A 24351-nucleotide genomic window follows, 5' to 3' on the forward strand; every position below is an offset into this window, starting at 1 on the left:
GTAGTCCCAAATTGACCAAGGGAAGAGGGGTGACTCACTTGAGAGTCCAACAGATCCTTTGTTGCTGCCTAGGCCAGTGTCCTTTGTTCCTGTGAGGCTGGGCTGGATTTGCCCCATACATGCCCTGGTGAGGTTAAACCGCCCATTGTCCCAAGTCATCTGGCATAGGCCAGCTGTAGGTTTTTAATTGCAGTGTAGACATACCCAAAGAGACCTCTTGGGTCTGTTTCATGATCAGTATTTACAGAGAACAGATACTTCGAATTATCTTTACTTGCAATTATAAATAATTTAGCCAAGTGTAGAAATGGAGTTCAACCATAGCTGTTACTTTACATCGGTGGTTCTCAAACTCTGGGGCGGGTCTCCAAAGGGAGGGAAGGGAATGTGTCAAGGAAGGCGCAAGGTGTGTGCCTTTTTTTGTTAAGAACTATGGCTGTCAGCCCCAGGTGGCTCGGGCTTGTGCAGAAGGACCATGCGCACCTGGGAGCCAAGGATAAAGGGAACAGGCAGAGCTCTGCCACTCAGGGCTGACAGCCAGAGCCCGACGACTGAGGCTTGCACTCTCCTTCCCCCCATTCCCCGTCCCTCACGAGGAGGCAGCCCAGGCTCAGGCTCTCTTCCATCCCCCAATCACGCACCTACAGGCAGCCAGGCTTTAACTGTCAGCCCCAGGGTGGCAGCAGCATTGCAGAAGTAAGGGTGGCAATGGGCACTTAGTCTTCTGTGAAAAGTTGTTACAAATCCCACTGTTCACATTGCCTCCCTTACTTCTGTGCTGCTGCTGGTGTGGCACTGCCTTCAGAGCTGGGCGCCCGGCCAGCAGCTGCTGCTCTCCTCTATGTCTTCAGAGCTGAGTGGCAGTATATGTACTTGTGGGAGCGGAGGGCATAAACGACTACAGACACAAAGAAGGGGGGCCTGATCAAATAAGTTTGAGAAACACTGCTTTACATCAAGAGGAGAGTACTAATGAGAAATGAGAAATTTCTCTGAAATGAGAATTGGAGCTCCTAATTAGATGCTACTTTTACATACTTAGTTAATGTAATAATTTATTGAAAATGTGTGCATTTTTATTGAGGACTGAAAGACTGGAAAGACAATCTCTCTCTCAGTTATATGTGAGTCCCAGGCTGAGTGAGTGTGGATGGATGTGGGTAATGGGTTGGAGGGGAAGGGGGCAGAAGCAAGGGGAGAGTACAGGGTCAGGACAGCCATTGGGTTGCTGTATAGGGCTGGCTTAAAAAGGAATCCTGTTTTGACCTGGGGAGGTGTTCTACTTGTTTTTAATGTTAGAAATGTCACATATCAATTGTGATCATCTTTGGTTTTGCTGGAGGACCACACAGATGTCTCAGAGAACGTGTGTTCCCTACTGTCATTGTTCAAGTGAATGGGTCGGGGGAAAGAGAGGGAAATCTTTAACGAAGCTCTGTTTTCTCTAAAATGTTAATTAGTCTGACATAAAACAGGTGTTAACACAAATAGTCTTAAACAGTCTGACTAAAACTCCTCTCCTCTCTCAGTTGCTCACCTTTCAGCCTCTTGAGACAAGGGCCTGGTCTACACTTAAAAGTTTTATTGGCATAGATATGTCAGTTAGAAGTGTGAAAAATGACACCCCTAACCAACATAGCTATGCTGGCGAAAGCTCTAGTGTAGATGCAGTTCTAGTGGCAAAAAAGTATTTTGTTGGTGTGGAGAATGAGGAAGATATCTTGGGGTTTTTTTATGAATAAGTGTATCTTATTTTACCTTTTTGGTATTACCCTACCTACCTGCATTGAGTTAAATCAAAGGAAGCTGCTAAGGAGGAAACTAACTGGAAATCATAGAATCATAGAATATCAGAGTTGGAAGGGACCTCTGGAGGACATCTAGTCCAACCCCCTGCCCAGAGCAGGACCAATCCCCAACTAAATCATCCTAGCCAGGGCTTTGTCAAGCCTGACCTTAAAAACTTCTAAGGAAGAGATTCCACCACCTCCCTAGGTAATGCATTCCAGTGTTTCCACCACCCTCATTCTTCTCTTCTGTAGACGAAACAATCCCAGTTCCCTCAGCCTCTCCTCATAAGTCATGTGTTCCAGACCCGTAATCATTTTTGTTGCCCTTCGCTGGACTCTCTCCAGTTTTTCCACATCCTTCTTATAGTGTGGGGCCCAAAACTGGACACAGTACTTCAGATGAGGCCTCACCAATGTCGAATAGAGGGGAATGATCACGTCCCTCGATCTGCTGGCAATGCCCCTACTTATACAGCCCAAAATGCCATTGGCCTTCTTGGCAATAATGGCACACTGTTGACTCATATCCAGCTTCTCATCCACTGTCACCCCTAGGTCCTTCTCTGCAGAACTGCTGCCTAGCCATTTGGTCCCTAGTCTGTAGCAGTGCATTGGATTCTTCTGTCCTCAGTGCAGGACTCTGCACTTGTCCTTGTTGAACCTCATCAGATTTCTTTTGGCCCAATCCTCCAATTTGTCTAGGTCCCTCTCTATCCTATCCCTACCCTCCAGCATATCTACCACTCCTCCCAGTTTAGTGTCATCCGCAAACTTGCTGAGGGTGCAATCCACACCATCCTCCAGATCATTAATGAAGATATTGAACAAAACCGGCTCCAGGACCGACCCTTGGGGCACTCCGCTAGATACTGGCTGCCAACTAGTCATGGAGCCATTGATCACTACCCATTGAGACTGACAATCTAGCCAACTTTCTACCCATCTTGTAGTGCATCCATCCAGCCCATACTTCTTTAACTTGCTGATGAGAATACTGTGGGAGACCGTGTCAAAAGCTTTGCTAAAGTCAAGGAATAACACGTCCACTGCTTTCCCTTCATCCACAGAACCAGTTATCTCATCATAGAAGGCAATTAGATTAGATTAAATGAAACAGTGGCAGAGATGAGGCTCCTTAAGGAACACTGGAGGGGGAACTGTTAACTGGGGAAAGGCTCCTGCCCAGCTCCGTCCAGGCTAGCAAGTAGTGTCATAGCTACAGTGGTGCAAGCAGTGCAGTCGTTGTAGGGCCCACTTGATTGTGGGGGCCAACCAGCAGAGACCACTCTATCCTAGGCACCACTGTAATTAAGCCACTGTCAACCTATAGGCAGAATAGGCAACCAGTGTGCCAAGTAGCAAGAAGTGGCCCCCAGCCAGGCTGCCTCAGTCCAGCAAGTGCCACTGCCCTGCCTCCAGTATGAATAAGTTTTTGGCCACAACTCAGGCAATGGACAACTTGTGGCTGCTCCTGGCAATACCACCAGAGTTGCCGGCACTTCAAATTGGTGTCCAACCTGCACCTGTTATTCTATGCCCGGTCCCCATGGGCCCTGCCACCCAAGCAGTCCCTGACCACCACCAACCTGAACTTGCACTGTGCCACTGCTTCAGCAGTGAGGAGCTCATCCAGGAAGGTGCAAGAGGTGGACTGGGGGTCTACAGCGTGTGGGGCCAGGCAGTGGGTGATGGCTGGGTTGGGCTGAGGATGTGGAGTGCAGGCTGGGGTACAGAGTGTGGAGGGGTAGGGGGGCTGAGTCCTGTTATGGTTGAGCTGAGAGGCTCCGGGGAGGGGTTGTGTGGGATGGGGCCCCAGGGGATGGAGGAGGAGATTGCAGAAGGCAGGTGGGGATCAGCCCCTGATCGGAATTAATCTCTCTACTATGTTAGAATGTGTTTCTCCTAACTGGGGTAGATGCACTAGTTCACTCTAGCTCCTATGCAACATTTTGACAATGGAAAACTATTGGCAACCTGCTCTGATCAGCCAGGTAAATTGAGTTTATGGAGTGGCCCAAAAGTAGCTGAAGCCATACCAGTGAATCTTGCACCATATGAGGTAGGATCATACTGTATCCAAAAAGTGTTTATATCTTAGAGGTACTTAGAAGATGTTACAGTTGTTGGTGAGGGCTGGCTTTTTATCTAGGTCGGGTAACATTTCTATGATATATGCAGTGTTGTTGTAGCCGTGTTGGTCCCAGGATATGAGAAAGAGAAGGTAGTATTTTTTTTATTGTTGAAAGGGACAAGCTTTTCAGCATCACAGAGCTCTTCTTCTGGTCTGGAGAAGGTAAACAGAGTGTCTGAGCTAAATACAAGTTGGAATAGATTGTTAAGCATAAGGGGTTCACACATGCAGTAGGGGAATACTTAAAATGAAGTGGGCAGTTCAGGGTTGTCAGGGTGTTGGACAAATGATATGATATGGAAACAGACATACCATAAGTTACTCCTGGGAGAATTCTGCGCCAAAAAAATAAAAAATGCTGCACACAATATTGTAAAATTCTGCATATTTTATTTGTCACGCCAGTTTCAATTTGTCATACCAGTTTCAATTATTTCAATTATTTTGGTAATTTGTTTCAAAATACCTGTCAGCAAGTATTTCTGTAACAATAGAGACAAAAAAAAAGATTCAGGAAATGTTTTTTTGACAAATAGATTCCTTATTAGGCATATTAATACAGAACTTTGAGTAATTTATTTAAACTACAACACAGAAATGTATTTCCCACATCTCTCAGAAGCAGTGCAAAGGCTTGGGGGAGTCTGGGTAACAGAGGGAGGGGGAAGGAGCCCGGGAGTGAACCTGAAGGATTGTTGGATGTGAGTGGGAGAAGTATGGAACAGGGGTTTTTTTGGGGAGGGGAGGGATTGTTAGGGAGTTGAGGAGTCTCACGCATGCAGACCCTGGCTGACCCAAAGCCTCTCCCATTCAGTCAGGCACATCTGCCCTTCTTCCCCATGAATTCCTGCAGTCCCCTACTCTCTGTCCCCATGTAGCCCTACAGCACCCCTTCCATTCAGCCCCTGGCTCAACACTGTCACCCCACTAGCTCCTGAGCCTGTGCCCCAGTCTGTATCACCCACTAGCCCTTCTGAATCAGTCTGTGACCCCCCCAGCACCCCTATGTGCCCCACTCTCTCTCTCCTAACCTGTCTCTGTGGGCAGGATGCTGTGATGAACACAGCTGGCTGCTGACTGTTCTGGTGCCACAGTGGCCTCTGGTGGGTGAAAGGCAGAATTGCAGCACTTCTCCTACCCTGGGGAAAAAATTCTGCGCTGGACATGAATTCTGCACACGTGAAGTGGCACACAATTCCCATAAGAGTAATAAATGCCTGACTTAGTCAGTAATGTAAAATGGACTAGGTATCACAATCTTTGAAAAGTGCTGAAGATGTAGTTGTTTTACTAGTTAGTTTTGTTTTGTTTTTTATTGACATGGCAGTATGGATCTTTGTGCTTGGTTTCTGTGATACAGAGACCACATTTAGAGTGGTCTATATGTTTGTGACAATACTTGTTTTCATTTGGTGCCTAGCCACACATGATTGGTGAATGCAAATGCTGTGTGTGCTCAAATTGCAAGTTTTGCCAGGAACAAAATTGTGCGTTCAGATATATAAAGATTTGGGGCTTGATTTCCCATTATATTACTCACCCATTGTAACTCTATTCACTCAGTTCCAGTAGAATTGCACCAACTTGAGACAGGAGTAACACAATGGTAACTCACATCTTTGTGCTTTTTGACAAACAACGTGTATACTTTGGACATGCCTTATGCGTAGTTTAAAGTTTGGCACACAAAACCTGAGTTACACATTTTTATGTTGGTACAATGAGTTTATTACTAATGTGTGAAGCTTCATGATTGCTATTGTGCAGATTTTCAATTAGATAAAATTTACTAGTAAAATGATGGTTAGGTTTTGTATATGGATGCTTTATCTGTGATGACACAATATACAGGCTGCATGTTTATGGATATGATAGATAAATTATGATTTTCCAAGGTGATAAAGGTAAGCAAAATTTTAGATTTTGGAACCGGAAAGGAGACCTCTGTCTATTCTTGCACCAGCGCCTTCTCGGGCCTTGCTACGCCACTGCTAGCAAGGTTTATCCTTCCCAGTCCTGAGCCTAGGATCAAAGGGGATACTAAATCATTAAAGGACCCCAGACCTAGAAAAAAGAAAGGGAGAGATGAGCCTACATCTACACAACGCGCCACTGGCGGCAGCATGTATGGTATGTGATAGCTATGTGCCGCAGTGAAAAGCAGGTTGGTGAAAGGGTCTGGTGTGGGGAGATAGCATGGAAAAGGTTCAGCAGCTTCTCGCTGCCAGAGCCTTTCACTGTGGTGAGGAAAGGCTCTGGGAGGTTGAGGCAGCTGGGAAAGGCTGAGCCCTGTGGCAGGGAAAGCCTGGGAGCTGCCCAAGGCTTTCCCTGCTGCCTCCCAATGCCAGAACCTTTCCTGGCTGGGGGAGTCTTTTCCTGCAGACAGTAAAGGCTCCAGCAGCGGGGAGGCAGTGGGACACTACACTGCTAAAAATAGCTGCACAAACAGGGGAACATGACTTGGGCAAGCAGACAGTATGTATGGTATTCGCATAACTCTTCAGGCGTGTCTTTACTTACCTATGTTGTGCCTCCCATCTATGCTGCTATTTGTACTTATGCTAGGGGAACTATACATGTATGTACTGCGCATAGTGCTGAAAGAAGCATGCAGTGTATATGTACCTAGAGGCACATACAGAGCATGATACAGCAGCACAACCTACTTCTTCCAGCTGAGAGCTGGAGATAACTGGGCTGAATGGAACTTACCAGAAATTTCAAGGAAAGATAAAGATTTACGTAAGGGGAAGCGTATGTGTATATCAGCCTTTATTGTTTTTACCCTTTTCTCTGTGTGCTATATCTATTTGGGTGAATGAATAAATGCTTTAAAGAAGCTGTTTCTGAGTCACTTTAATCAGCTGCTGTCACAGACTCCTGGAAGAAAAGGGCTTTCAGATGACAAACGCAGCTGGGCCTGTCATGTTAACACAGTTGGTAAACAGAGAAGCTGTCATTGAAAGATCCTGTCCTAGGTTTTTTGAACTGCATGGGTCTATCCTTGAGAGAAGTAAAGGATGTTGGCCCTGTCACCTCAGAGAGAAAAAGGGATAGAAGGTATGGCTCACCCCGCAACCATGACAGCCAGGATAGCTTCTGTTCAGGGTACTGGTATAAACTGCATCTCCACTAGCAATTTTGCCTGCAAACTTTTTCTAGTGTATATTAAGGCCTAATTCTCCAGTTAACATAGACTATTCTCTATGGTCCCTTCCAGCTCTATTTTTCTATGGTTCAGGGGCACACAAGACTTTAGTTTCCAATATCAACAACATGTTGTTTATTGTTTGAGATGTTTTGTTTGATTAAAACATTTCGAGCCTTCCTTATATATCATATATATCAAAGAAGTGAAAATTGGCAGAATCATAGAATATCAGGGTTGGAAGGGACCCCTGAAGGTCATCTAGTCCAACCCCCTGCTCGAAGCAGGACCCGAAGCAGAAAGCCAGTTCCTCTCCCCCACATGTCCCAATATAGACTGTAATTCTCATCCAGTAACTAATTTCTCCTTTGTATCAATTTTAAGTTCTTGACAGGATAAGTTTGATCAGTCCCTAATGTTTCTATTAAAAAATAATTAAGGAGTTATTTCACTTTAAAAAGTAAATAGGTACATATGCTTAGTAATATTTAATAAATTGACTTTTTTCATAAGTGAAAGAACTGTGCACAGCTCACATATTCACCCTATAACTCTGAGCTATTACCATCTTTCCAATGGTTAGAGGATGAAACAAGATGTACTGACACTCAGCATATCATAACTCATCCTTGACATGCTTTCATACAACTTCCAAAGATGTCATCCCACATGTCAGTTCCAAAATTAGATTTCATTCCACAATTTTGTGCACTAAAAAAATTATCCATGAATGTAGATTGTCATAATTCCAGGACTAAATTTCTGCTGGAAGTCAAAATTTTGAATCAGAAATTAAAAATATATGTTTTCAACACATTATTAATGGTCTCCATTTCACTTGGATATTTTACAATTAATTTTTGTGTGTGACTGCTTCACATTAGTCCCTTTGGATTGTTTTCATGTAGCATATGCTAGGTGACTTAATTTCTGAAAATAAAGAGGTCAGCAGGAAAGTGGAAGGAACAGTGAAACACATAATGTACAAGGTTGCAGCAGCCCCTGCCCTGCAAGCTCCCAAGATATCATAAAGTGTCTTATTAGTAAGATCTGTGAAAAACTGGTAAATCTACTCTTCTTATGAAGATTAATGTCAGCGGTCATTGAAATCACTAAACCCATATAAGCTGCTCTTCATCCAGGTGTAAATTTGTCTGCTTTGCTAAATTGTCTTTATAGAAGAGACCCATATTGGTCATTAAAGCTGTAGAGCTGCTATATGAATGTGGAGATCAGAGGTCTTATGGGTTCTTTCTGCCCTGTGGCTATGTTACATTTATAGCAAGTGGCTCTTGCAATCTTGTAGACCTAGAAAGCTACAAGGAAGCCTGACAAAGAAGCAAGTCTGGTATTAGTATTTTTACACCTGTGTAACACTCCGAGGTATTGACTGATCGGGCAAGTCAAGAAGTTACAAGTGTCAAGCCTTTAAGGGACTATAAAATCTGTCAGAGCCTCTCATTACTCAGTTACTGATGGGACTTCAGCAAATGGATGGTATTCACTTTTTAGACAATGTTCTGTTCTCCCTAGAGTCTGAGGAAAGAGGGGAGACCATGTGCTTTTTCTAAGCTGTATATCTCCTTGCTTTCCCAGTTTTCTATTGCATATTTTATGCTGGCTATTGTGGTTGCTTGTCTTACTCATTAATTGTGTTCCAATGGTTAGAGCAAAGGACTGAGGGTCACAAACTCACTAAATGACCTTGGGTAGTCACTTACTGCTCAGTTCTTCAGCAACTGTAAGACTAAGTAAAATAGAGTAAGTAAAATAGAGTTGCAGTAATCTCAGATAATTAAATTTACCCACCTGATATACAAGAATCTAAGAAAAAAATACTGGCTACAATATCATCAAGGGCTGAGCAATATAAACAAACACTCATATACAAAGTAATGCTCTGAAAGAATCCATCCACTGGAGAAAAGTTGAGTTTAATGGGTCAGACTAAAAGAGCATAAACCCATAGTGGGTTGTCCTGCATGGGAAGATTTGCGAAAGAATTTGAAGTAAGAAGAAAGGTCTCAAATACCAATGAACATACATTATTATTTTATGTTACTCAAAACCAACTGTTTACTATACATAGGAACCTTATTATGTCAAAAAAATAAGTCATTGGGTTGTTGATATAGCCCATAGGTAGGCATAGTGCTTTACAGTTTTTAAATAGACAAATCTCTGCCACTAAAGAGTTTTACAATCTGTGTTAGATTTAACATAGCAGAGCAGATAATTGTGGACAAAGGATGAGGGACAGAAGAGTGAGAAGAGATTGGGCCTGATTCTCCACTGCATTACACCAGTTTGAAGCCACTATGAGTCCAGTGGCTTCAGCATAGCTATATAGTAATACAGTGGAGAATCCAGCCCATTCTTTATTATATATGTCTCTTAGTTGCCTTTCTAATTACTCATTATTAACATTCATTTTTAAGTTAATATTTGAGAGAACAAAGTTGAAGAAGAGGTCAGAAGTGGATGGGACTTAGAAAAGCGAACTGTAAAAAGTGGAAAATCAACAATCTGTAAAAATGAGAACAGGAGACATCATCTTTTACACATCCTGTGGATGTGTGCATTATTATATAGTCATTCTGCAATAAAATCTGAAACAGCTAATACCATGACCAAGATATATTGGTTAGAAAATATTTCAGAACGTACCCTGCTCATAGGCATTATTTCTGCTAACACAAGCTAAGAAATGTATCTGGATGGTTTGTACTATTAAAGATCAGTCCAGCTGGCTATCTTAGACAAATATTGTTAAATAACATTTATTCAGAGAACAAATTACCAGTGCATCATCTGGACTGACATCAATAGTTGACTTTTTTATCAATCAAAAAAATAGATTTAACTTATGTACTAGTGATAGATGAGTAAACATATTGTAATTGCTATCCTGGAAACTTTTTGAAAATATATTGCTATATTGACTTTATAAATACAATACTGTAATAGTATTTGCAGGACCTCATTAAATTACACGTGCATTGTTGTCTGTTAAAAAGAGGCTTGTGTTGGATTTCTCCCACAAAACGGAATCATACAATATATGCAGTAAACCTTTCTCTCTTTTTATCATTTGGATAAAAAAAGAGCAGGTAACTTTAACTAGTGTCCCTTTTATTTTAGGTGCAACAATGAAAATGAATGGTATCAGATCCATGAAAACATTATCCGCAAGTCCAGTACCAAGTACACAGCACCCAGCTCAAACTATGGTAATTTTTTTTTATTTTTTGGCTAGAGAACCCTTAAAGTGTACCTTGATAAAACTGAGAATTCTTTGTGGGCAGAGAAGTTCCACAAGATATGCTGTCACACCTAGCCCATTGCCAGGCATCATACATTCTTTCTAGTTGTTTGTTTATTTGTGCTGATGTTAGTATTTCGTCAGGTAAAGATTTATAGGGCATTACAACTCTGATACATGACTCTCTGAAAATGGCATTTTGGGGTTCCATGTTTGTGTTTTTAATAATTTCCATATAAAATTTATTCAGTTTACAGGTTAAAAAAAATCTCTAACGACCACTCCTACAAATTTGCCATGGATACAGAAAGTCAAGCTGGATTCTGTCCTGCCCATGCACTGTTGGCAATATTAAAGATTCTGCATGTTAAAGTCTCTCCTTTATTATATCTGTACAATGCCATTGTCTGTAGATCAAAGTGGAGACAACTAGTGGCTATCTCTGAGTTTTCATTTGTGGCTACTCTTAATTTTGTTGGGCATTTTACCCTTGCTTATGAAAACCGGTAGCCAAGGGAAGTGTATAATATCATCAGCTAACTGTACTGGCAAAAATATTTTATATATCCATTTGGAGCAGTGTTTCTTGTTCAGTGTTCCTAGATAGAAATTGAGGGAAGTTCTACAGGAGCTGAAGGATTTGCACAGGAGTCAAAAATTTAATTAGACTCTCTCTTGATTATTCTGGATCATACCACCTAAGTATTCCCATGAAGATTCCCGCAGTGACACATACCTGAGACATGCTCATCTTAGGACACCATGAATCTATTTGTGAAGGGATAAATATTGCATGTCTTTAAGATACTTATCTGATTTTTCCAGAGAGAGACCAGTGCATTTATATCTGAAGATTAATTATCATGAACACTAGCTCTGATAGTTGCAGTGCAGAGTGCTTCATAAATAGCCATGGGCAGTTATTGTCTTGGCAGAGTTCTTACCGTATTCTGAGTCCAGATTTACTAAATTAAATAAATCAATTAAAGATAAATTTGTAATTTGTTGAGTAAATTAATCTTTCTCCTTATCCTGTCAGCCACCTCAGTTTATAAGTGACATAGATAGCTAATTTGGAAATGCAATTGCTATTCCATTCCAAATGCTACTATGTGTTACCCTTAATGTACATGTGCATCCGATGAAGTGAACTGTAGCTCACGAAAGCTTATGCTCAAATAAATTTGTTAGTCTCTAAAGTGCCACAAGTACTCCTTTTCTTTTTGCGAATACAGACTAACACGGCTGCTACTCTGAAACCTTAATGTACAGTCATTTAAAGGTACAGGCAGTTTTGCTTTTGTTGGAAAATAAATTTAGAATTCAGCAGGACCCCACTGAGGTTTAAATCCTAATCTCTTCTGGATTTCAGTTGTTTACATATCAAATATGCTGTCACTGAATTCGCAATAATTCCCATTAGCATAAAGGGCACTAGGTACAACTGAAGGCAAATGAAGCAGCTAGCAAGCAGGGTTATGTTATAGGTAGAGTTTGTAATGTCATCTATAGGTAAGGTTGCCCATCACTTCTTGTTATAAGACTCTGTTTACAGTTGCTCATAACTTTGCTAAACTTTAACCACTTGGGCTGAAATTTTCAATAACAGGTGCCTGCCTCTGGCATGATTGCTTATTTATTTATTTGAAAGTTTCAGCAAAAGCAGCTCCAAATTTTGTGAGAACAAGAATAGGGGAAAATATATTGTTCGCCCATGTTAAAAGAATATTTCTAACCATCTTGTTGAGAAGCTGTAGCGCCTCCATGCTTTGCAACAGGCACTTAAATTTGACAGCAGTGTTGTCCTGGTGTTAGGAATGCAGAGCTGCCACTTCTTATGATTTTATTGCGAATAGCACAAGTTTGCCCCTGCTGGAGCCAGTCTGGCAATGAGAGACTCTCCTGCCCTCATGCAAATTTCAGGCCTACCTGAGGGAAAGCCTCCTCTGATTGGCTGCCTTCCCCACTTCTCTATTTACAGGGAAAGAGCAGCCAATCATGACTGCTCCAGGAGCAGAGGGAGGACCCATGAGTAAGCTGGATAGCAACAGGGAGCAGAGGTGTGGTAAGTTGACAGAAGTGCAGAGAAGAGGTGGTTGGTTGTAGGCTAAATAGGAACAGAGATTGTGAGGAAAAGGAGCTGGGAGTGGCATAGAGGGGACAGAAACCAGTGGGAGGAGCCACGGCGTCAGAGTTGTGGATAAGATCAGTGTAGGAATTGGGGGCAGAAGTCAAGGATGAGTAGACAGTCTTAGGGGCCACTGAAGCAGAAGGGTCTATAACTACTAGAGAACACTCCCCTACAGAACCTGAAATTGAAGACAGTCCTGAGTTACTATATTCTGGTCCTGCTTTGAGCAGGGGGTTGGACTAGATGACCTCCTGAGAGCTCTTCCAACCCTAATCTTCTATGATTCTATTATTCCTCTGCTGTCAGCAAATAGCTATGAATCCCACTTGCGAAGTGTGTGTCTCATTCCCTTCTTGTGATTGGTCCACCATGGATAACAGCCTTCTGCTGCTGCCATTTACTCCATTACCCCAGGTGTTCTGTGCTGTGAATCTAAAGGTCTGTACCCTGCTTATCATCCATGTTGGAAATCAGTATGGTTCCATGTGATGGATTTTTTGCTTTTTCTGGTGTTTTTTTTTAATTAGTAAATTACATAAAAATCCCTCAATTTAAAAAAGTGTTAAGATTGCAAAGTCAAGCATTCCAAAGTTAGGAAATGCCAGAATTAAGGTTGCCTATGCAGGAATTTGTATTCCATGCAGTGTTTGGATAGTGTGTGTTAAATAAGGCCTGGGATTGAATATGGAGGATAAAAAAAAAATTGAGTAACTACCCTTAACTGAATGAGGCAGGGATCGTGGGGCAAAAGAATAGCACATGATCATGCAATTAATAATGCATACTCACAGGGAGGCTGAATTAAGGTTGCACAGGCAACCTACATTCTGGCACTTACTAACTTGAGAGTGCTTGGCTTTGCAATGTTAATGTTATTTTAATGTAATTTTTACGATGAAATATAATATAAATAAAAAGCAATTAGAGAAAGATCTATGCAAACACTTGTGCTGAGATTCATTTATGTAATTGATCCCTCTTCAACTGTTCAGTTGATGGAGAATAGAAAGGGCCACATAACAGGGCAGGAAGTTACCAAGTTGCTTGTACTTTTCTATGTCCTGAGCTTGCATTCAAATTGACCATTGCTTTTGCTGGGACAGTCCTAAGTATTGGAGGGAATTCCATTAGAGACAAACATTCTCACATCAGTTGGTTAAAGAAACAAAGTGTGAAAGTGAGCTCCAAGATTGTTGTATGGTGTTAGGTTAGAGTGAAGACAGTTCAAGGAAACCCTATAGCATTGTACTGATGTGGCAATTAAGATAAAGGTTTACATTATTATTCCCAAGTGGTTCTAGCCTAGTGTGTACCGGGAAAAAACATAGTGCCTCATAAGTGTTTTACAGTCAACCTGCAATGTTTAATTTTTTACTTCAAATTCACAGTCCTGTATAACATTACATTACGCTCCTAGCTGGTTCTGTAGAACAGTTTGGTTTCTCCAGCATTACTTCAGATTTAGATACATGATATTATTCAAATAAAAAATGCTGTGTGTATTATTGTGTTGTACATACTGTAATACAAGCCATTATTTCCCACATATGTTTGATGTGGACTGAGTTATAACTCTCAGATCTGGAAAAATAAACAACTTTGTTTCTTGCAGGACTTATAATTTCTCTACAGCTTCTTCGTGGGGACATGGAGCAGATTCGAAGGGAGAACCCAATGATCTTTAACAGGGGGGTGTCTATTACCAGAAAACTCGGTTTCCCCGATGTCATAATGCCAGGTAGGTAGATCTTCTCTAACTATAAAACGCAGATGCTATTGTTCAGTCTTTCTTAAGCATTGATAAATGGGATGGTTTTTCACTCAAGGATGGACAATAATGTAAGACATTCGCAGATTACAAACATTCTAGATTACAAATTCCTGATTGCAGTAAAGCATACTGTGACAAAGTTGCTCCTCTACCGTGTTGGGTCCTGCGCTTATTGGTGGATTTTGCTCCCTTCAGAGATTCACAGCAGCTCTCCGTTTGGCCACTTTCATGGCTTGAATCTGCCGTTCTCTCAGATAACCTCATCACTGGCCAGCATGGGGAAAAAAGAGTAAGAACAATCCCTGCAGTTTCTGCTGATCCACCATGTGGGTCGGGGACCAGCTCAGAGACCTTCACCTCTGGTGGAAACTCCTGTGTTGGGTCAGGAGTTGGGAGGTTTGGGGGGAACCTGGGCCCACCCTCTACCCCGGGTTCCAGCCTAGGCCCTGTGGACTACAGCTGTCTAGAGTGCCTTCTGAAACAGCTGCACGACAGCCACAATTCCCTGGGCTACTTCCCCTTGGCCTTCTCCCAACACCTTCTTTGTCCTCACCACAGGACCTTCCTCCTGATGTCTTTTAATGCTTGTACTCCTCAGTCCTCCAGCAGCAGGTCCTCTCACTCCCAACTCCTTACGCGCACACCTCACTAACTGGAGTGACAGCCTTTTTAAACCAGGTATCCTGATTAGCCTTAATTAATTCTAGCCGCTTCCCATTTGGCTACAGGTGTCCTAATTGGCCTCCCTGCCTTAATTAGTTCTAGAAAGTTCCTGAGTTTCTGGAATAGTCCCTGTTATCTTACCAGGAGAAAAGGGACCTGCTTAACCTGGAACTAATGTATCTACCTTCGACCACTCTCTTGTAGCCATCTGGCCTGACCCTGTCACAATACCTATTGCCAATTTGAAGTATTTTTCATTGAAGCAGTACAGAACCGTACTAGAATTCATTAAATTGACATATGTAACATATATTCAACAGACTGTTTTGCTATTTTTTTTAATTAGAAATAAGTATAGGGCTGTCTGTTTCAGAACCAGAGAGAGTTATCATACCCTTTCTTTCCTATAATAAAAAGCCTGGGGAAACAGGAGAGTTCCCACATTGTGGAGCTGATTCTCAGGTTTAATATAGCTCCTCTTCCTTGTTTGACAGCACAAAGTGCATGTAAAACCATCTATTTCCCCTCCCCTCCCGCAACCCATGTCCAGCATCCCCAATTCTACACACACTCAACCCCTCCAGTAGAAGTCTTGGCCACAGCGCTGCAGCATTCTAGTTATCCCTGGCTGCCAGAATAGCCTCTTGTGTCCATTGTCATTTGGGCACAAATTAGAGCAGCCTTGAGTCTGCTGAGTTGATTTAGGGGCCAAACTAGCATGTGGCCAGTCCTATGATCAATGGGCATGAAGGCTGGCATCATATAGCCTGATTCATGCAGTGTAATGAGGAACTGGCCTAGAAACTCTCTGACATACATAAACTTGATATGCCAGCATTTGAAATGCCACTCCCTCACTTCACATTATGAATCAGAACCAATAAGGATTTTGTAGATTTGGGAAATTTTGTGTGAGCAGTGTTTGGGAGAAATGTTGGATTTCTGTACTGGAAAAACTGTGCTGGCACATTAACATCTTTGGTTCGTTCAGTCTTATCAGGCAGTCTTTATAGAAACCATAGTGAAAAGCTCAGCAGGGATTATGTGGGAAGTATTTTTTGAAAATATAGTGTAAATGATATGATCAGAAGTTTAGAACCGTATATATTTTAACACTTTTGAAAGTACCAGGATTTCTTGCATTAAGATGGGTGAGAGAGGAGGATGAGGACACAGGGATGCTAACCTCCAAATTCTATATTGTGATAATTACATGGGAATTAAAAAAGAAACAATTTCAAATTAAAATTGTGTTTTATTGATCACAAAAAAATTTTCATAAATCTGAATAAAGCTAAAGAAATTCAATTAGTTGACACACATTTAATGTGAATGTCTTTTTAGTGAATTTACCAAAGACATTTTTTGGCCTAAGAGCATGCCAAAGAATTTCATTTATTTAACTATATTCTAAACCTGTGTTCTATAAGCCAGGCCCAGTGGCATGATGGTACCACATCACTCTGCAGTCTGCTATTCAAAAGGTTGTATGTCAGGATAAAATCACAACTCCCACTCAGTGGACTACTGTAGTTGACATCAGGGCCAGACTTTTGAAATTGCAGTGCTTAAATCCATATTTAGACACCTGGGTAAGTGGCCTGATTCTCCTTCATGAATTACTCCAATGGATCCCCATTCTTGGGTATGTTGAACTGCCCCTTGGTTCCTTCAGACCACTAAAGGTGTAGCAGGTTCAATGAATAGCTCAATGGCCTCAATGCTTCCCTCTTTGGTTTTGCTCTTCCTGGGACACCAGCCCTGCTCTGGGGGCTGTCATAAAGTGGGGGTTGCCCTGCCTCCTCCATGCCTCTCCTCTTTTAGGCAGTTTGTTTGCAAAGGAATCGAAGGGGAGCAGTCCCCATGCAAGGGCTGTCCCCAATCTAAGCCTAAGAGGTTTCTTCTAATAGTATCAACTCAGTCTACAAATCTTCTAGACTGTAGCTTATGGGGTTTGTCTAGCAATCAGTCCATCTCAACACAAAGGCTGTCCAAATGAGTAAGATTATTTGTACATTATTGCTGTGACTTTGCTGGTGTTCAGCCACTGGGAGACATCAGGAATATTAAACTAAAAGCAGCTTCTACAGAATGCCTTCATGGTGTTTCCATCATTGAAATATGCAAGGCTGTGACTTTCAGCTCCATATTTAGTTGTAATCCCTTGACTTGGCCTCTAGATCTGGTGCCCAATTCAAGAGAACCTGTCCTGCACTCTCTTTTCAGCTAATGCTCACCAGAGACACCTCATGCTGCTGCCCCAGTAGCGTGGGAATCCATACTGTCAATCCTTGAAGGAGGAAAAACAGCATACCAGAGTAACTGTGGTTCTTTGAGATGATCGTGGATATGGATTCACACTCCCCTTCCCACTTCTTTGGAGTCTCTTATTAAGGATTCCTGAATTAAAAGAAGAATGCAGAGGGGCAGTTGGGGCAATTATTAGTGAGTGGAGAGAGGTTGGGTGCAACCAAAGCCTCATCAGATAGTGATTACTAGAAAGTCCATACTTGTGAACCAGGGATGTGCATCTCCCCAAAGTGTGGGCCTACATGGACAGTCATCCTGAAGGACCACAGTTATCACAGTAAATGATTGTTTCTTTCTTTTTAGAGGTGCTGAACACCAGAACTCTGTTAAATCCAGTGGTGGCTGCAGATGTTCTGCATATCTGAAAATTAGGCCTCTTATTTAGATGCTTAAATATGGAATTAGGTGCCTAACTTTAGGCACTCACATTTGAAAAATTTGGCTCAGTTATGTCAGAAATGGCAACAAGCACATTGGACACTCCCTGACAACGAGTACCCTTCTTTGAAGAGTCCATGCAGAGACGAAGAGTAGGTATAAAGGAGCATATGACCACAGTGTAAGTGGGTAGGAAGAAAGAAGCAGTCATACGTGAAGTGATGCATAATGCAAACACTTAATTAACTGGACAACTCTCCATCAGCAAAATCAGTATACTAAAAAAAATAAGGGAATTTCAATGATGCAGGTTAGTTCCCCTTCACCCCTGGAGATGTATGTTTTTACAAGTGAAAATGTGTTTGATCTCATCCATTCCGTAGCAGATATTTATCCATATGATGCAGTTTGACGCAATTGATAGACTTTGTTTAGAAGAGGTCCAGTATTAGAGAACCAGGGATAGTATAAATCAGGATTGAATTAGCAGAACTATGAGAATAAAGATTACGTAATCTTTGGTTCCAGTGTTATCACTGTCAAATTCAAAAGTCTTCATTTTCTGACAACTTTATTTGTATTTTCAGTGATTTAGAAAAGACTTTACTAGTTACCAAGTCAAAACCTTTTGGGTGCTTTTGTTAGCTCTTGAGTATGTCCACGTATTTGTTAAATCTCTCTTTCAGACTGCTTTCCTCCCTGCTTTACTTTAGAGCTATTGCTGTGTTATTAAAGACAAGGTTTCTTCTCTCTGAAACGATTAGCAGTGAGCCCAAAGGTTTCTATCAGAATTATACTTTGCAACTAGATGCATGTTTTCAAGAGGTGATGGTCAAAAGAGGATTAATAACCACGTAGAGGCTGTGTCACCTAATGTTGCTCATGTACACTGATCAGATTGTTAAGCCAAAAGCTGTCAAAAGAAAGCAAATAACTTTAATGTATTCAAACCCATTTCAAATGAACTTTAACATTCTTTTCTCTTCCTTTTTTATGAGGAGTCAGCAAGTTCCCTTTGCCCCCAGACATCCAAACATTAAAATTGTAAGGTTACTACTTTTCTCCCAGTTTCCCCTCTTCCTCCCTGGCTTTTTTAATGGCACTGGTGAGGATTCTTCTAATAAACCTCTCTTCCCCCATCAACCAAGAATCTTGACTAATATCCAGCAATCATTAGGGAACAGAATTACTGGAACCAGTCAAGTCATGCATATGTCCTGCATAGCTGTGCAGCACATTGCTAAAGTCTCTGTGGACAATCATGTCTGTTTCGATGTTAAATTTAGAAGTTCTGAGATTTTCATTGTGTTGTGATCTGAGAAGCGCATCCTGATGAACGTAATGCTGTTCTGTGTCCTTGTGAATCAGAAGGGATTCAGTCATACCAGGCTTATGAAGTTTCTTTCTAAATTGCTATTGGATTTAAGAACGTTTATTTAATTCTGACAATAATTTTACCTTTCCCCAGAGATAAATGTAATGAGGCATGTGCTGCTTGCCTTTTGGATTGCAACTTTATTTGTATACAGAATTTGCTATCAGAAATCTATTGCATAGGCATGGTGTTTGTCAGTTTCCCAAAGGACATCCCTTCCCTTCCCCATGTGCTGATACCTATGCTGTCTTTTACTTTGATCCTCTGATGAAAAGTGCATGCTTCATCTTTTACTTGTGAGTGATGTTTCTTTCTCTTTTCTCTCTCTCTCCTTTCTAATTATCCTGGTTCCTCTCTTTACTTTTCCTTCATTCTCTCCTCTTTCTTTCTGATGCAGAGCTGAAGATAGTTGGGTGTAAGTTTCTGCTTTTCTATGTAATGTTTGCTTATTGCTTGATTTTTCCCCATCTTTACCTCATGTTTTTTTCATGGAATGTTGGGGATTGGTAAAAGTAACAAACCATAATAGCATTGCAGGGAAGCTTTGGTAACAGATGGGCATTTTCAGTGTATTATCAGTATTTCTTCACACTAATGTATTCCAGACAGAGTCGCTAAGTATAACAGGATGAATCAGAATCACTGCTGAGAAAGCTTTGGGCATCAGTGCTTTGAATGTTCGCTAAGTCATGGCAAGAGAAACATTAATAACAGGATATGACAGGGCTTGTCAGCTGCTCAGAGCACAATTATGTGAAGAGGGTTAACAAGAATAAAAAAAAGGCATATATATGTTAAACAACAATAAAAAAGGCATAAATATGTGTTACAAAGAGAATGAAGACCAATCATTTTCATTAGTCAGAAAAAAGAAAATAAGCAAGGGTTAAGATGGAGCAAGGAAAATTTAGGTAAAATATTAGAAGAATCTGTTTGTAAAAACAGAGAGAAAAAATGGAACAGTCTGTTAAGGAAGTTTCTGGATCATTGATATTCAAGGACAGAAAAGACACCTATCTAACCAGGACAGGAAGGATAATGAAACCAGTCATTTATTTACACAAGGGCATATGCTGAATCATCCACTAGTGTGCCTTACCCACCCTGAAGATTGCATGATTCTATCAATATGAAAAAAAAATCTTGTTGAAGGAAAGGAAAGAGAGTGGTCAACTTTCTCCAAATTAGTCTGGGAGCAAAACCATGACACTAAATACAAATATTTGTGTAGGTATATCCTGCTGGCTCTATAAATCTATTTATAGAAGACATTGTATTAATTCCTTTGGATCCAAAGGTCCAAAAATCTATTATCAGAAAGCAGATTAATGTGACATTCTGTCTTTCCCTTGTTCCCCTCAGAAGCAGAGCGAAATACAGCCTGACCATTTTCTTCACCAAAAGCCAGAGTGATCATCAAGGGTTAAAATGCATGTACTAATCCCAATAATGATACCTTAATAGAAAGAATAAATAATAATAGATGTTGTGTGTCCCCTTTCTACTTTCCCATTGTTCCTATTAACATTAATATAGTCTCATGTACATTTTTAGGAAAGAATAGGACCTGATACTCATTTACGTTATGACAAGTTTATTTACGCCAGCTTTAAGGATTCTTTCACTGCCAAAACAATGAAAAGTGTCCTTAGTGTAAATGCAAATCAGGCCCGGTAGACCCTTAACAGGTTTTCAGTGGTGATTGGAAGAACAAGAGAGTAGTTATAAATCAGATATAGCATGATACCGTATAAGAGAAACTTTTGCTTAAGGGTTCTATACATCATACTGATTATGGTTAATTGTGATTTGTTACAAGAAAAATCTAGTGAGACTCAAAAGATACAGAATTTATGATCATACTGCTAACCGCGGCCCTGATTCTGTCATCCTTACGTGTTTGGAACATTACTATACTAAGTAGCTCTATTTATTTCCATTGGACTATTCATGGATGAAGGTACTACCCACTGTAAGGGTGGCAAAATCAGGCTGCCTAAGATCAAAACTGAGATATGCTGATTTATACCAGCTGAGGATCTGAACCCTAATTTTTACATGTGTTGTGTGGTCTGGATTGATTGTTTCTTGGATTTTTTTGTTTGGTTTTTGTTTTTGTTTCAGAACCAGGGAACTGAAAAACAAATATATTTTGATTGCCCATTCTACCCCACTGTCTCTCCATGAGTACCAGGCATTCTTTTATAGAGTATAGGGGTCCAATCCTATAAAATACTATCACTTCCTATTGCTGAGCCCCAGTGACTTAAGATGCATAGAGGGGGCTCAGTAACTCACAGGATTGGGCCCTACATAAATAGGGCCATTTCGACAGTTGGATATAAACAGACGCACATGTTAAGTTTTTAATATACAGATAGTCCTTAATCGCCTGGCTTTGCAGGCCATGAGAGACTGGACTTTTACTTAATAAATCCTGTAAAAACTCCCTGGGTAAATACTCCTTTTTACTGAAATATTCCTTAATTATTCAGAAAGCTGGGTACAAATACCAACTGAACTGAGCTGCCTTTTTTCCCCAAAGGACATTGATGTATTAAGTTCATTTCAGAAGGCTGCAAAGCTGGAGAAAGCTGGCCACTCTGTAAACAGATGTTGAGAGTCAAGACTTCAAGGTTTTATTTACCGTTCTGTCTCTAGCTTATTCTGTGACCTTGAACAAGTCATGTAACCTCTTTACCTCATTTTTTCCGTATATAAAATAGGGATAATAATCATTCCTTTCCTCAAAAGGTCGTTGTAAGTGTAGTTAAAAAATTTTGAGATCCTCTAATGAAAAGTGCTACATAAATGCATAAAAGCTTATGCTCAAATAAATTTGTTAGTCTCTAAGGTGCCACAAGTACTCCTTTTCTTTTTATAAATGCAGACTGTTACTATAAGGTATAATTACTTTGTGGCCAGAACATCATGGTAAACCCTTTCAACAGAGAACATGAAAATCCCTTTAGCAAAAATCTCCTTACTATAATAGATGCCAGCTACTAAGTTGTCACTAAACTAGAGTAGTTCATATTGTTTAAGATATTTTCAGCTTAAAGCCATTAATACACAGGATGAGCATTCGCGATTTTCAAACGTTCTGCAGTACACTTTTCCGTTTTTGGTACATATACAAATACAAAACCAATATATAGTTATAGCAGCTTTTCATGGCATTTTTAGGTTAGAAGATAGAGCATTTCATTTTCATATAAGTGAAGTTGCCAAAGCTTGCTAAGTTTATAGCTTGATCAGGATTTGTTTTCTGAACCTGAGGCTTCATAAACAGAGAGGGGGGAAAAGCTCCAGTGGAGGGAGGAAGGACCCATTTGGGTATATTTTTCTGATAAAATACAGAAGAATATAATTTGGTTTTATGTAACATTTTTCACACTCAAAAGCATTTTCAAGGCATTTCACTGAGAAATAAATTGCAGTAACTGGCTAGGTGAATTCTACAAACTTCATATGCTCAGTAACAGCTAATACCTAGCTTTGGAAATTAGACCCACTTTTGTTGAGAGAAGTAATACAAGCAGAGACATTCGTGCTATGCTATTGAAAATTTCCATTACATATTTCATTTCAACCTAGACAGCCACCCAAAATGAATCTTATAGCAGTATTATTCCTGCCTTAAAGGTATGAGGCTACAACTAATCCCATTTTCTAATCTGCAATATTCTTCTTACAAAGATATGACATCCTAAACAATCCAGGCTTCCAAGCCACACTGTTCTTCTCCCAAAACCATGAATAGAGAAATATCAGTTATTGCTGCTTCAGGGAGCCATTGCAATTTACACTTTTGCCACACAGAGGAAATAGATTAGCTGGTATGTGAGAAAAGTCCTTCTTTGTTTGTTTATTTTTGTTTTATAAATGATGTGAAAGATCTGATTTAAAGAGCAGGAATTCTGTTAGCCAGGCCTTTTGATTTGAAATGTCATTGCCATTCTGTATTAAAGCTGACTTAGATCATTTTCTAAAGTCATTGACAAGACCTTTTTAGTCACAAGCAAGCTGCATAGGGTGACCAGACAGCAAATGTGAAAAGTCGGGACGGGGGTGGGGGGTAACAGGAGCCTATATAAGAAAAAGACCCAAAAATCAGGACTGTCCTTATAAAATCGGGACATCTGGTCACCCTAAAGCTGCACTCTCATTGCCGTTTAAACATTTGTTGTGGAATAGCACCTCTTGCTTTCTAAGTGTAATTAATGAACGTGGATAATTTCAGTTAATGAACTGATGTGGGACTGAAGACTTGCTGTGGTTTCTGTGCAACCCTTAGGCCTTGTCTACACTACAGAGTTTTGTCGATGCAAGTTAAGCTGACAATCAAAAACGGTATAATTACACCACTTCTGCGTGTTCTCACTATGCTCCTTCTGTCAGCAGAGTGCATCTATACTTGGTGCTCTAGCATCAACAGTGAGAGCAGTGCACTGTGGGTAGCCATCCCACTGTGCTACTTGCCACCTTCTGCAGCTAGGAGTTGTGGGAAAGCAGAGTGGATCACAGTGCATCATGCATGCAGGCTCAACGTCCCCTGATGCAGGTCTTTCTGTCCCAGCATTCTATGGGCTTCCGACTGCATTTCCCAGCATTTTTCAATGGGCCCTGTTTACTGTGCACCCGCCATCTCTGTCTGAAAGGCTGGATCCTGCACTGCTCTCTACTGTTGTGGTCACTGTTATGAACATGTCGTGGATGGTCATACAGTATATCATGAGCTCCAAATCTGAACAGGAATCAGAGTTGCCTGACCTGCTGTGTGCCATGGAAAGAAACAACGCCAGATTACTTTTGACATTCACAGAGCAACTGAACATGGTGGACAGTTGCTTTTGGGCTCGGGAAACAAGCACTGAATGGTGGGATTGCATCATTATGCAGGTCTGGGATGATGAGCAGTGGCTACAGAACTTTTGGATGTGGAAAGCCACCTTCCAGGAACTGTGTGCGGAGCTCGCCCCAGTACTGCGGCACAAGGACTCCAAAATGAGAGCTGCCCTCTCAGCGGAGAAATGCCTGACGATCGCTGTGTAGAAGCTGGTTAAGCTACCAGTCAGTTGCAAATCAGTTTGGAGTCAGGAAGTTGACCATTGGGGCTGTGTTAATGCAATTATGCAGAGCTATTAATTGCATCATGTTATGAAGGACTGTGACTCTTGGCAATATGTGTGAAAGAGTGGATGGCTTTGTGGCAATGGGATTCCCTAACTGCGGAAGGGCAATAGATGGCATGCATATTCCAATTTTGGCCCCAGACCATCTTGTGATGGAGTACATCAATAGAAAGAGGTACTTCTCTATAGTATTGCAGGCACTTGTGAATCATGCGGACGTTTCACTGACATCAACGTGGGGTGGTCTCGGAAGGTGC

General features: G+C 41.1%; 1 protein-coding gene across 1 annotated transcript in view; it reads left to right on the forward strand.

Annotated features, from left to right (window-relative positions):
- Positions 1-24351, forward strand: part of DOCK3 (dedicator of cytokinesis 3) — a 608598-nt gene that overhangs the window by 447124 nt on the left and 137123 nt on the right. Inside the window, exons 14-15 of the mRNA XM_077821606.1 lie at positions 10211-10299; positions 14075-14200. Coding sequence (XP_077677732.1) covers positions 10211-10299; positions 14075-14200 — 215 coding nt within the window. The remainder of the gene's footprint in view (positions 1-10210; positions 10300-14074; positions 14201-24351) is intronic.

Source organism: Eretmochelys imbricata, chromosome 7 (genome assembly GCF_965152235.1).
Source record: "Eretmochelys imbricata isolate rEreImb1 chromosome 7, rEreImb1.hap1, whole genome shotgun sequence".
Classification (NCBI taxonomy): domain Eukaryota; kingdom Metazoa; phylum Chordata; order Testudines; family Cheloniidae; genus Eretmochelys; species Eretmochelys imbricata.